The following is a 12,830-nucleotide window of genomic DNA, read 5'->3' as shown; positions in this document are numbered from 1 at the left end:
GGAAGATTAAGTCACACTCTCCAGATAAAACCACAAGGGCAGCAGACACATTGCACTTGTCAAGGCGAGCTAGTGTGTCTCACTCAAGCTGTTTTATAGATATGCTCAGACTTGAGTTTGACTTGCTGCTGTGGGGCCTCAAGGAATTACAGTACGTCTGATCTTAACATTAAATGGAGAAATGTCAGCTTTGCCAAATTGAGAATATTTTGCAGCAGCGAATGAACCCCTGTGGTAAAAATGAGGCAAGGGAGCAGCAGGGTCTTAAATATGCTTATTAAATGGAGAGCTGTGACTGTACAATATGACGTTTGGCCATCTGTTATCTTGCTTTATTATCAGTGTAAAAAGCACCATAAAAATCTTCTGAGTAATAATATTAGCTTAATGTGGGAAATATATCAACTGGATCATCTCTTTCCTTTTAGTTCCCGGGCCTCCGGCGGGTGTGAAGGCGGCAGCTGCATCAAGCACAGTGGTGTTTGTGTCCTGGCTCCCTCCTCTCAAAGTGAACGGCATCATCAGGAAATACACCGTGTTCTGCTCCAACCCACACCCCACGGTATGAACGCTTAATACGATATTAAATCAGACATTCGGCTCTTCGCCATAATTAAAGTTCCTGTATTAAATCTATGAACAATTTAGCATTTTAATTGGTTGAATTTAAAATGAAGTGATCATTTGCGAGTCGCTCGTGGGTCGTGAACCTACAGAGAATTATCACTGACTCAAGCTAGCCCACTGTACAGAGGAAAAGGATATCAGGCTTTGGATTCACATACAATACCTGTTTGTAGGGTTCATTAATTGTTGTTTTTAGTGTGTTTATGGGATTTGTTGACAATAACAAAAAATATAGAATATCACCAGACTTATCCTTTCACATTAAGTTAGCATTTAATGTCAACAGAAAATATAACAGTTTGATCTGTAGCTGCAGAGTTTTGACAGTCCTGAATGTCTTCCCTCGCCCAGGTGAGCAGTGAGTTCGAGGCGGCCCCCGATGTGTTCTTCTACCGCATCCAAAACCTGAGCCGGAACCGTCAGTACAGTATCTGGGTGGTGGCCGTCACCGCTGCAGGCCGCGGAAACGCCAGCGAAATCATCACTGTCAAACCCATATCTGAGGGTAGGTGGAGCTGATCTCTGGTTACAGTTTGATAGACAGTAAAGCTGAAATACTTGTACTGTACTGTGTTCCACATTTGATCTAGAAGCTGGCTGCCAGTTTTACTGGTAAATAAAAAAACTAAGTAACCTCCTGAAGGTTCATGTCAGCCTTAAGAAAAAAGGCAAATGGTGTCCTGATCTACGTGCCTGATGGTTGAAACACAAGTGCTATAATAGCAAGAAGGAAGGAAATCACAGCATTCGGCAGCATACAATGTAAAATTATAGTAGTGGGTCCAACTGTTAAGTTTTAATAACATTTAAGTAAGTAGGTAAACATTCAAACAGGATCCGTTGTAGGGGATTACCTTGCTTCACCCTCTTACCCCAACTCACCTCAGCCATGCGGATGTGTGAACAAGTAGCTTATTGCTAGTACGTCCTTATAAGAAGACAGGTAAAGGGAGCATCAGCTGAATGTAAATAACCCTGTGTTTGGCCCTGTCAACACTTTACATGCTTGGTGAGAGCTGATAAGCTGATTGCATATGCTGATAGACCCCATGGTGTCCGGAGTCAGGACCCACAGCTCCTATCAGGACGTTCACATCCTGTCTGAGGTCTAGGTGATGGATGTCCCCTCCTTCCCTGCTCCACTGCTCGGATGGAGAGAGAAACACCATCAGCCTGTGGCCTCTGAGTCTGTATCCCTGACTCAGTGAGCTAAAAGGGTTACAGAGTAAATTAACAAAGGACAACAAAAATGAAAAAAACTCTTTCTGAAATCATTTAGAAAGCATCTATTTGTTACTGCATCTCCTTTGTGGACTGATGAAGCATGTGTGTGTTTTTGCAGCTCCGGCTCGGATCCTGACCTTCAACAGGACAGTAACGACCCCCTGGATGAGGGACATTGTGCTGCCTTGTAAAGCAGTGGGTGATCCATCCCCAACCATCAAGTGGCTGAAGGAGATGTGAGTACAGTACACATGCAAACATACAGTAGATGTTGTTATAGATGAATACAGTACATGTGTATACAATAGAACTGACAATTTATTAAAATATTTAAAGTAATAGAAACATTTTTATCTGTTCAAAATGTACCTTAAAGGGAGATTTGCCAAGTATTAAATACTTTTATCAACATGGGAGTGGGCAAATATGCTTGCTTTATGAAAATGTATGTATATATTTATTATTGGAAATCAATTAACAACACAAAACAATGACAAATATTGTCCAGAAACCCTCACAGGTACTGCATTTAGCATAAAAAATATGTCCAAATCATGACATGGCAAACTGCAGCTCAACAGACAACAACGCAACAACTGAACTGAATTTCTATCTTTTGTTGTTTATTGCTAAATAAACGTTTGTTTGTTTATATGTTTAAGCAATGGAACCCCAGCACCTGTTGTGATTGACAGCCGGCGCAGCGTCCATGGTAACGGCAGCCTTGTCATTCGCACGGTGAAAGCAGAGGATTCTGGGAACTACACCTGTGTGGCCAGTAACAGCTTTGGGTCGGACAAGATTGTCCTCAACCTGCAAGTTCAAGGTAAGACACACGACAAGACTACATTTGAGCCTGCTGCAACTGTGGATTGGTGTTAATACATTTACACACCTTGTGCGCAAACACTCTTTGTGGGATGCAAATACACTTTTCAGTTCTACACATTTTTTCTCCTGAGACTAGTCCTTACTGTACAATCAGTCATTTGTGGGCTTTGTCTGTTTTCTTTGCTTCAGTTCCACCTGACCAGCCTCGCCTCACAGTGACCAAGACAACCACCACCTCAATAACCCTCTCCTGGATCCCTGGAGACAACGGAGGCAGCTCCATAAGAGGTCAGACAGACACAACCCTGTTTGTCTTTTTCACTGTTTTTGTTTCTGTTTTTCTCCTGTTCATTAAAATAATAATCTGTAAAGTCACTATCCATCTCCGAATGAGGTAGCACAGTGGTGACTGAGCCTACCGATGAAGGCCCTTGCATTCGCAGTATTACGAACTGGGTCCAAAAACACACCTACCCGTTACCGTTTACCAACATGGGTGCCGCCAAAGAGAAGAACGAAACGGAGATCTTTGTGATTGTGACTTTAACATTCATTTCATTTCCAGGCTACATCCTGCAGTACTCGGAGGATAACAGCGAGCAGTGGGGTAACTTTGCCATCAGTCCCAGTGAGCGCTCCTATCGGCTAGAGAACCTCAAGTGTGGCACCTGGTACAAGTTCACACTCACAGCCCAGAATGCAGTGGGGCCAGGACGCATCAGTGAGATCATTGAGGCAAAGACCCATGGGAAAGGTATAAACAAACAAGTTTCAATTCAGTTTTGGTTTCAAATGTGAAATTTTTCTTGTTTTTTCTAAATTGGGTTTTGGATTGTTGGTCGGACAAAAAAATTAAATAAATTTGAAGACAACACCTTGGAAACTGTTTTTTTTAGTAAATAATCAACAGATTAATTGATAATGGAAAGAATTGTTAGTTGGAACCCTACATTTCTTCTTGTTACTTGTAACTTTCAGTCACCACTAAGCATACCTGGTTGCCCTGGTTTGCAGGTTTTTATTCTTACTATCTTAACACACTGAGGCGTTCCTTCCCCTCTCTCTACAGAACCTCAGTACGCTAAAGAACAGGAGCTGTTCACTAGCATCAACGCCACCCGGGTCAAGCTCAACCTGAACGGCTGGAACAACGGCGGATGCCCCATCACCTCCTTCACCTTGGAGTATCGGCCCGTAGACTCGCCGTCGTGGACCACGGCGCAGCGCACCTCCCTCACCAAGAGCTACATCCTGTACGACCTGCAGGAGGCCACCTGGTACGAGCTGCAGATGAAAGTCTACAACAGCGCCGGCTACGCTGAGAAGAGACTCAAGTTTGCAACGCTCAGCTATGACGGCAGTGAGTTAACACACTAGCGGGGGACGGCACCGTTTCCAACTCATTTCTTTTGCAGAGAACAGAGTCACTGAAATATCTGTAATGTCCTGCTGAAAGTGGCAGTGAAGTTTACCAGCATGATTCAGCGGCAGTTCCAGGACTAGTATAATAGGAACACTGACACTCTGACGAAGTGGAGAATCTGTGATAAAACACCTGTTTCCAGTACCTACTGAGTCTGGCTAACGGTAGTAGTTTGAGGAAAGAGGATTAAATCACTTTTTCTGTTAATGGCAGAGCTCGAGGTGATAGAAGCTCCCTTGATGAATTGGGCAATAAAAAACACATTCCATGCTGACTCCAATGGCTCTAGCTGGTTTTTGTGTCGCTGCTTATGACACCTCCATCACAAGCCTCCTGAATACCACCACATGAGTTAAAGGAACAGTGTGTAGCATTTCAGGGCATCTATTAATAGAATGGAATATAATATTCATAACAATGTTTTCATTGGTGTATAATCACCTGAAACTAAGAATCATTGTAATAATGTATAAAGCTTTGAGCTGCTGGTGGTCAACTTTTACACAATATGATAAGTGTGATTCAGCAGTTGTCATCCAAATTAAATGGTTTACTTTGTGGGATTCCTGCACCAACACTGTTCTCTTTCATCTTCTTCCATGTGGGTTGAGCACTAGCATCTGTCATAACACACGTCATATGACTTCTGCACAGGTACCATCGCACCTTTGGTGAAGGAACCCAACATTAGCGAGGACCACTCTGGGGGCGGCGAAGGTTTGAAGATGATGGTGACCATCTCCTGTGTGTTGGTGGGCATCGTTGTAATCTTCATCGGACTCCTGGTGCTGAGGAGGAGGAGGAGGGAGCAGAGACTCAAGAGGCTCCGAGGTGAGATGAGAGAGGTCATCTAACACGACACTGTATCCTCTTATATGCAGCAAGCTAAATTATGTTTTCTGTTTGTTTTCCAGATGCAAAAAGTTTGGCTGAGATGCTCATGAGGTAAGAATGGTCAACAACTATCTGACTTTAATAAATTCCGACAGGAGTTTCTGAGAATTAAGTTTTTGTTTTCCTTTTGTGCTCTCCAGTAAAAACACACGTCCAGCAGAGCCAATTAACAAACAGCAACAGACGCTCCGCATGCACATCGACATCCCCAGAGCCCAGCTCCTGATCGAGGAGAGAGACACCATGGAAACTGTTGGTAAGCTCACCGCTGTGTTTACCGCTGCCGTATCAGAAACTGCAAAGTAGTGCATACAGCAACAGAGCCTGGTTATTGTAGTGCTAAGCTTGTTTTTGTTGCCGTCCCACAGACGACAGGTCCACTGTGTTACTGACCGATAACGACTTTGGGGAGACACAGAAACAGAAGTCATCCACAGTCACCCACACAGTCCACTACCAGTCCCTATCCCAGGCCACCGGTCCACTGGTAGACGTGTCGGATGCCAGACCAGGAACCAGTAAGTCCAGTACGGACGATTTATTTAAAACTTCATAAAATATGTTTTTTTTCTGCCGGTTGTTTTTCCTTTAGTTATTTTGTATTTTTCTTCCAGTGATGTGCCTTTTGTTTTTTCATCCGAATGCTTTGGTAGTGTAGCAAAGCCTGCGAGCTAGTTCAGGCCACTCGAGTCACCACCGCACTCACATGATATAATCTTAACACTGTAACATATCCGACGTTGGGATCATGTACTTAAAGGTGCAGTTTTCTCGTAAACAAACTTTTCAAAAACAATTTCCTTCCTCAAAGAACATTTGCAAAGCCAAGTTTAATTTGATGTCCTGCATTGTTTACTAGCTTTCTGTCTTCTTTTTCTTCGCTGCCTTTGCTGGCACATTGCTGCATATCTTGGAGCATTACTGCCACTTTTATATAAATATTATCTACGTTCACATAATAAATAATTCCACAGGAGTTGACTGTCTGAACTGTTGCACGGTAGCCTTCAACTTTCTCCCATGACAGTGGATATATTATTTCTAATAGAAAAATCGGTTCTTCTGGCATGGATGAAATGAAGGAGGTAAATAGAGTTGCTCCGATACCAATGCCAGTATCGGATATGCACGCTCCAAAACAGTAGCCTTCACTGTCCTGTCGCCCTGGATGTATCATGGCTGCCACTGGTAGCTACTGTTTTAGAGCAGCGAAGAAGAACTGATTGCAGGTAGTTTGTCACGTGACAATAGCAAACAACAACAGTGCGGCGCTAGTGGAGAGTGTAAGGGTAGTCAGAGCGTAATATTTTACAGTGGAAAATCTGTTCAAGTTTTACAAAGGGTTTAACCTGAGCCAGGCCATACAACAAAGATTGTAATCATATCACATCCTGCATGGTCAGTAGTAAACAGCTGTTAAATAATGTTATTAATAATAACTATATATTTTTTATCATGCTCGTATCAGATTGGTACTCGATATCGGCCGATACCACAAGTTCAGGTATCGGCAACGGGAAGGAAAAAAATTGTATCGGAATATCTTTAGAAGTAAAAGAAGTCAGAGTCACTAGTGCTTTAGATTTATTTTATTTTCATTTTTTTATCCTCAGCATGTCCGTCTCTATTATTCCTGTATCTCTCACATTACAATATGTTCGCAAGGTGTGACCTAGCATGATTCTTAGTTGGTAATATCTGTCAAAAACTCCATGTGTGTCCAGACGAGAAAGTTGCAGGTTTTTGGAAATTTTGGTGGCAACTGATATTAAATGCAGAGAATTTGTATTATTATATAGTATAGTATAGTATTATAATACTATTACCACTGCTATCATGACCAGTTCATTAAGTTTAGTCACGCCCTTCCCATGCGTTGCATAAACACCCTGCATTCTCCTCCTCATTCTCAGACCCTACAGCTCGCCGCACAGCCAAAGCCGGCCCTGCTGCTCGCAATCGCTACGCCAGCCAGTGGACCCTGAACCGCCCACACCCCCCTGTCTCCTCCCACACTCTCAGCACTGACTGGAGGCTGCCCACCCCCAGAGTGGCAGGCTCTGTTGACAAGGAGAGTGACAGCTACAGCGTCAGCCCATCTCAGGACACAGGTAAGCGACATATCTGGACACAGATGCTTTTAACAGTGTAACACGACTCATCTCTAATCTCTAACGACAAAACAGTAACTTTAACAAAGTGACATCCCAACAATTCTGCCACTAACTCTTAACACTAATCCCTCCACTAACCCCCGGCCCGTTCCTAGACCGAGCGCGGAGCAGCATGGTGTCAACCGAGAGCGCGTCCTCCACCTACGAGGAGCTCGCCAGAGCCTATGAGCACGCCAAGATGGAGGAGCAGCTGCGCCACGCCAAATTCACCATCACCGAATGCTTCATCTCTGACACTTCCTCAGAGCAGATGACGGCGGGCACCAACGACTACACCGACAGCCTGACCTCCAGCACGCCGTCCGAATCAGGCATCTGCCGCTTCACTGCTTCCCCGCCCAAGCCTCAGGACGTCAGTCGGGTCATGAACATGGCCGTGCCCAAGGCCCACAGACCGGGTGAGGCCACAGATCTGTCTCGGCCTGAACCCCGACGGCATGCTAACCTTTAATTACACCTGGCCTCATTATGGTGCTGATAACACTAATTCCTAAACTTCAACTTCCTGTCTAATACTGATATCCAACCATTAACTGTGATCTAACACCGACAGTGAATCCAGATGAAGTGTTGCAAAATTTATTCAAGTGGATGATTGTCTCAGTTAAGTTCAGTTTAAAAGTCTTCATTAAGAGAGAAACTGGGGAACCATTAAATCAAAAATCCAATCTGAGTTAAATACATAGGACTATTAAGACCATTAATATTTCACACCGCTGACTAAAAAGTCCTGAGAATTCATTTCAAATCTTGCAAATCTAAGCCAGGAAACTATGGAACAAAGTCAATTTGATTTATTTTGCCAACATGAATGATCGAGGTTTTACACCGAAATAGATGCTAATGAGACGCTGCATCCAGACCAGATCATTTTAGATGCAGCATCCAACAGTATCCACTCTCAGAGAGGCAGATCCAACATCTTCTACAGAAGATATTAAATCCTAGCCATAGCCATATAATAGTGATATTGTAACAGTGAGTCAACAGTGACAGGGGATGAAGGTCGAGGGTGAGATCTTACAGTTAAATTAGATGAGGTCGGTGTCAGAGCAAGGACACAAGAGGACAGCTTTAATGTCTGTGTGATCATACTGATTAAACTCTGTTGATTTATTGCGTTGATAAATTGACAAAGCTGTATTTTCATCACCTATGAAGGTGAGTAAATATGGAGGACAGAACTGGCCAAAATAAAAAATAAATGAATAAATAATTAAATGACTCAATAAATAAATAAACATGTTATTAAATGTAGCAAAAATAATATTAAAAATATGTTTATTCGATTTTTTTTATTTATTAATAAATTGATAAAATTTGAAATAAATTGATATTTTGATTTTGATTTGCTTCTTTATTTATTTGTTTTTTTTATTCCTTTATGTCACATTTTATCAATTAATTAACTTCTACATTTAATTTTAATATTATTTTTGCTACATTTAATGACATATTTATTTATTTATTGAGTCATTTATTTTTGGTAGGCTCTTTCCTCCATAAGTAAAAACAAACACATGGAGGCATCTCCAGTTGGCTTGCTACAGCTACTTGATATTTAGAACTGTTTAATGCTATTTGAATTTTTACATTTAAGGTTGAAGTTAATAAATCAAATATGTTGGATTGTTGAGGTGTCATTGGACAGGAATGTTTCTCCTGTACCTAACTCTGATCTGTGCGTTGTCCTGCAGGGGGCGAGTTGGTTCACCTTCCTCCGTACCTGCGCATGGACTTCCTGTTAAACCGAGGCATGTCCTGCTCGGGGTCATCCAGGGGGACAGCTAGTGGGGAGCGAGCGGCGATGGGCCAGGCCTGTCTGGAGCCCCAGAAGAGTCGATCGCTGAAGCGGCCCTCTCGCATGGCGCCGCCGACGCCCACAGAGGCCCCTCAGGCCAGCAGGGAACCAGTGGCCCAGTGGCAGCCCGGCTCTGCGGCCACACTCCCCCACAGAGAGGGCTCGGAGCTGGCCCAGGCCGCCAAGCTCAGCACCTCCCAGGAGTCCCTGCTGGACTCGCGAGGACATCTCAAACAGAGCAGCAACCCCTACGCAAAGTCCTACACGCTGGTATAACAGCAGGGGCACCTAGGGCGGGACTAGAACTCACTCTAACACTGGACTTAACACTCAAGTGGTGACTTTCACCACGCAGTTCTGTATATACGCCCCCCCCCTCCAAGGGCGGGGTCACTTTTACTAATCTCCTTTTATTTATTTTAGAGCTTTCTTTTATCTCTTGTTTGTATTTCTTTTTTTTTGTTTCACTTGAGAAAAAATTCACTCATCGGAAACGACTCCAGCCGGAGTTTTGCCAAACTAATTGAGTAACGAGGGAGCATTATTTATTCTTAATTATTGTTAATTCTTTATAATTAATCAGTGATTATTAATTGTTAGTTGCCAGCTATTAATGATCATTAATTATTGATTACCAAATGATCTATTATCACCACAATGTTTTCATAAGAACCCGGACATCTTTTTCTTTTTTTCTTTTTTTTTTCTGGAGTGGATAGATGACGATTTGGAGTCATTTTTTTCCTATGGAATATCCTTCTGAAACACTGAATGAAACTCGGGAGAAATCTTGGAATGAAAGCAATTGACACCAGTCCAAACTTTTCAGCTGCTCTCAAATTGTTACTTTTTTTGAAGAAAAAAAAAATCTATTTCCTATGGATGCATGGGGACTGACCAATTAAAAAGACAATGAGGATTACGATCGTGGCTGGACAGCCCAGTCGAGCATTTTGTCACACTATGAAATGATCCAATGTGAAGATTTATTATTCTTATTACTATAAATATATATATAAAAAGAGAAATCACTTTTATTTGTGGATATTACAGGGAAGAATTGATTTGGTTAATAAAGTCCTTAGTCATGTTTGCACATATCTCGTTTTAATTAGGAAATGGAGTCTCTGTTGATCTTTCTCTGTGTCCCATTCTCTGATGGTGCAATATGAAAAAAGATATGAAAAGTATATGAAAACTATTGCTCTATACTGTACTGTAATGATGAAAAATAACTATGTTGTGAGTATACTTACAGGGCCGGACACACTCCAGCTATGTATTCAGGTGTAGTTTACCACTGCTTGTTTGCCAGGGTGGTAAATGATGTTAGCTAGAATAGGGAGGGTTTAGAATGGTTTGCACTTCACAACACCCCGACTCAAGTGTGTCCAGATAGATCCCCTTACTCTCAGTGCACTAGGTAGAGTCTTCAGGGCTCTCTCTCTCCTCAGTAGATTTACTGTTGCTGCATTGCAGTGATGCTCCTCTACAGGGAAAAAAAAAAAAAAACGTGAGACAATCCAGCAGAATCCCCCCTTCAAACCAAACCTATAATGTCTATGGGAAATATCTAAAAAAAAAAAAATGTGGATATACGTAAGAAGCTGTTTTTTGTTCCTGTCTACCCTGGCCCATTTCTGTTCTTTCTGTTTCTTTGAGTTAGCCTGAAGGGAGAAGAGTTTGATCCAAAATGCTGTGAGGTCATTATGTCAGTTTCTATGATTAGTTTCTATGATTAACTGTCTTCATTATGATTATACATTTTAACGAGAAAAAAAATGTCACTTTTTATTTTTAACATGAGTGTTCACCATGGTGGCACTGGAATAAAGAGAAACTAACACAAAGTTCAAATTTGATTAATAAAATGGCTGTTCCCCAAAGTGTCCTCCACGGGTTTGACATGAGTGACTGGTGGTGGTGTGGAGAAGAAGCACGGAGAGCGGCTCGGGGATCTGCTCTCTGGCCGCGAATCCTCGCCTTATTTTCATTCTGACAGCGGTGAGATTTCGTAAATGTAGTCAGCGGCGTCTAAGCAATGAGGTAGTTTTAATGCTGGCCGGTCAGATCATCTTCTGTGATTCTGTAGCTTCCGTGCCTGCAGGTGGCAGCGGTGTGAAGACTTACGGTGCTCACTAATCCATCTTCTTCCATTAACTTTCATCCCAAATCTTTGCAGCCAACATCAGCCTGCTGTGTGAAGAGCACAATCTGGAAACGGCTTATCTGTGAGGTTACAGCAATCTGACATCTTTAACCCTCGGAGACCCACAATAGTTCCGTTGTGTACATGATCTGAAAGCTGGGAACCTGAAGATTAATTTGAGATGCAGCTCAGCACTGTGTGTCAAGTTGTTCTAGTCATTAATCAGAAATGAATTCACATTAATTCATTAATCAATTAAAATATATCATGAAAGTGTATAAGGGTTTAGAACATTATGATAGAAGTATATGATGACCATTCCCATTCTCTATTATGTCTCATAAATTGTTGCAGGAATTTTGGGGTTGATACCATTTGTTACACAGATTTCGTTTTTAATTTAACCATTTTTTACCACTCCATAATTGATAATCCCTCCAAAATACCACATTAAGACACCAAGACCTTCAGGAACACCATAGAAAAATCCATGCTGTGATTTGATATCTGCATTTCTGCAGGAATTGCATTTTTGGCAAGCACTTCTGTTTTGGAAACTGCTCAGAAACCCCCTTATTGTCAATCTACCTGGGAAAGCCATCCATCCTCTGAATGCCCTAGGTCTCTAATTTGTGGCTGTAAAGTTTCATGAGGCTGTGATTATCCTAGAGGTCACCACAGGTCATTTTATACAGGGAGGTCAAATAAAAAAAAAAATGGTCTCACTACAATGAAATGGCTACTATGGGGACTAACATCATCACACATGAATACAATTGGGCTCATTGGATCCACAAGAGTCTCAGCTTTACAGTGATACCCAATTCCAAGACTGTTTAGGGACCCCAGTATGCAGAAATATTCAACACATAATAGTTAAAAATAACACATTTATGCTGTATTCAAAAAACTGTGTGTTTTTGCCCCCATTATCATAAAGTAGGCATGCCTTAAAGGGGACACTTGTGGGTACCATTAGAACCCATTTTCATGCACATAACTTGAGGTCAAAGGTCAAGGAACCCCTTTGAATATGGCCATGCCAGTTTTTCCTCACCAAAATGGAAATTGGAGATTGGAGAAATTGGAGCGTTATTTAGCCTCCTTCCCGGCAAGCTGGTATGCCATGGTACCAATGGATTCCTTAAGTCTTCTAGTTTCATATGATATCGGTACACTTCACTGTAGCTCTAAAACTGAATCTGGTAAAGCCTCTGAAAGACAGTAAAATCAAAATAATAAAGGATCCAGGCATTCTAAAGTTAACAAACTTAACAAAACATATTTTAAAAACACTTAGTGGTGATGCAGTTTGCATTTCTGAGACATTTTGTTGTTTTTCTTCCCACCAATAACTTCTTCCTGGTGCATGCTGGGATAAGCTCCAGCCCTCTTAACCCACAAGAAGCAGGTGAGGAAAATGAATGAAAAACTGAGCTAGTTTGGACAACACAACCTGAAAAATCAGTCTCCACACCGACACCAACGAAGCCTCCAAGGACCAGAATGTGATGCAGATAGAGACATGTTGTATTATTATATGGGATGTAGCTATAAATAGGAGCTGTCTCCCAAAGCCACAGTACACACTACTTCTAAGCAGCAGAGTCTGTAGTGTATTCACACCCTCGTGATCGCTCGTAGTGATGGCAGCTGTCGAAAACACAAACAGAAAGCCTAGAATTTTACTTTATCCATTTTAAATAA

General features: G+C 42.0%; 1 protein-coding gene across 5 annotated transcripts in view; it reads left to right on the top strand.

Annotated features, from left to right (window-relative positions):
• Positions 1-10,860, top strand: part of LOC119475805 (Down syndrome cell adhesion molecule homolog) — a 116,916-nt gene extending 106,056 nt beyond the window's left edge. For 2 of the 5 annotated variants that reach the window (XM_037748857.1, XM_037748855.1), the window contains 14 exons: positions 429-562; positions 979-1,132; positions 1,970-2,087; positions 2,514-2,677; positions 2,872-2,970; positions 3,248-3,436; positions 3,752-4,042; positions 4,760-4,936; positions 5,020-5,050; positions 5,140-5,255; positions 5,368-5,526; positions 6,913-7,110; positions 7,269-7,571; positions 8,871-10,860. In XM_037748857.1, coding sequence (XP_037604785.1) covers positions 429-562; positions 979-1,132; positions 1,970-2,087; positions 2,514-2,677; positions 2,872-2,970; positions 3,248-3,436; positions 3,752-4,042; positions 4,760-4,936; positions 5,020-5,050; positions 5,140-5,255; positions 5,368-5,526; positions 6,913-7,110; positions 7,269-7,571; positions 8,871-9,250 — 2,513 coding nt within the window. In that variant the 3' untranslated portion in view covers positions 9,251-10,860. The remainder of the gene's footprint in view (positions 1-428; positions 563-978; positions 1,133-1,969; positions 2,088-2,513; positions 2,678-2,871; positions 2,971-3,247; positions 3,437-3,751; positions 4,043-4,759; positions 4,937-5,019; positions 5,051-5,139; positions 5,256-5,367; positions 5,527-6,912; positions 7,111-7,268; positions 7,572-8,870) is intronic. The other 3 variants (XM_037748858.1, XM_037748856.1, XM_037748859.1) reach the window with 2 other exon arrangements.
• The last annotated feature ends 1,970 nt before the right edge of the window (positions 10,861-12,830 follow it).

Source organism: Sebastes umbrosus, chromosome 17 (assembly GCF_015220745.1).
Source record: "Sebastes umbrosus isolate fSebUmb1 chromosome 17, fSebUmb1.pri, whole genome shotgun sequence".
Lineage (NCBI taxonomy): Eukaryota > Metazoa > Chordata > Actinopteri > Perciformes > Sebastidae > Sebastes > Sebastes umbrosus.
The sequence above is the reverse complement of the archived record's forward strand: the minus strand, read 5'-3'. Positions and strand labels throughout refer to the sequence as shown.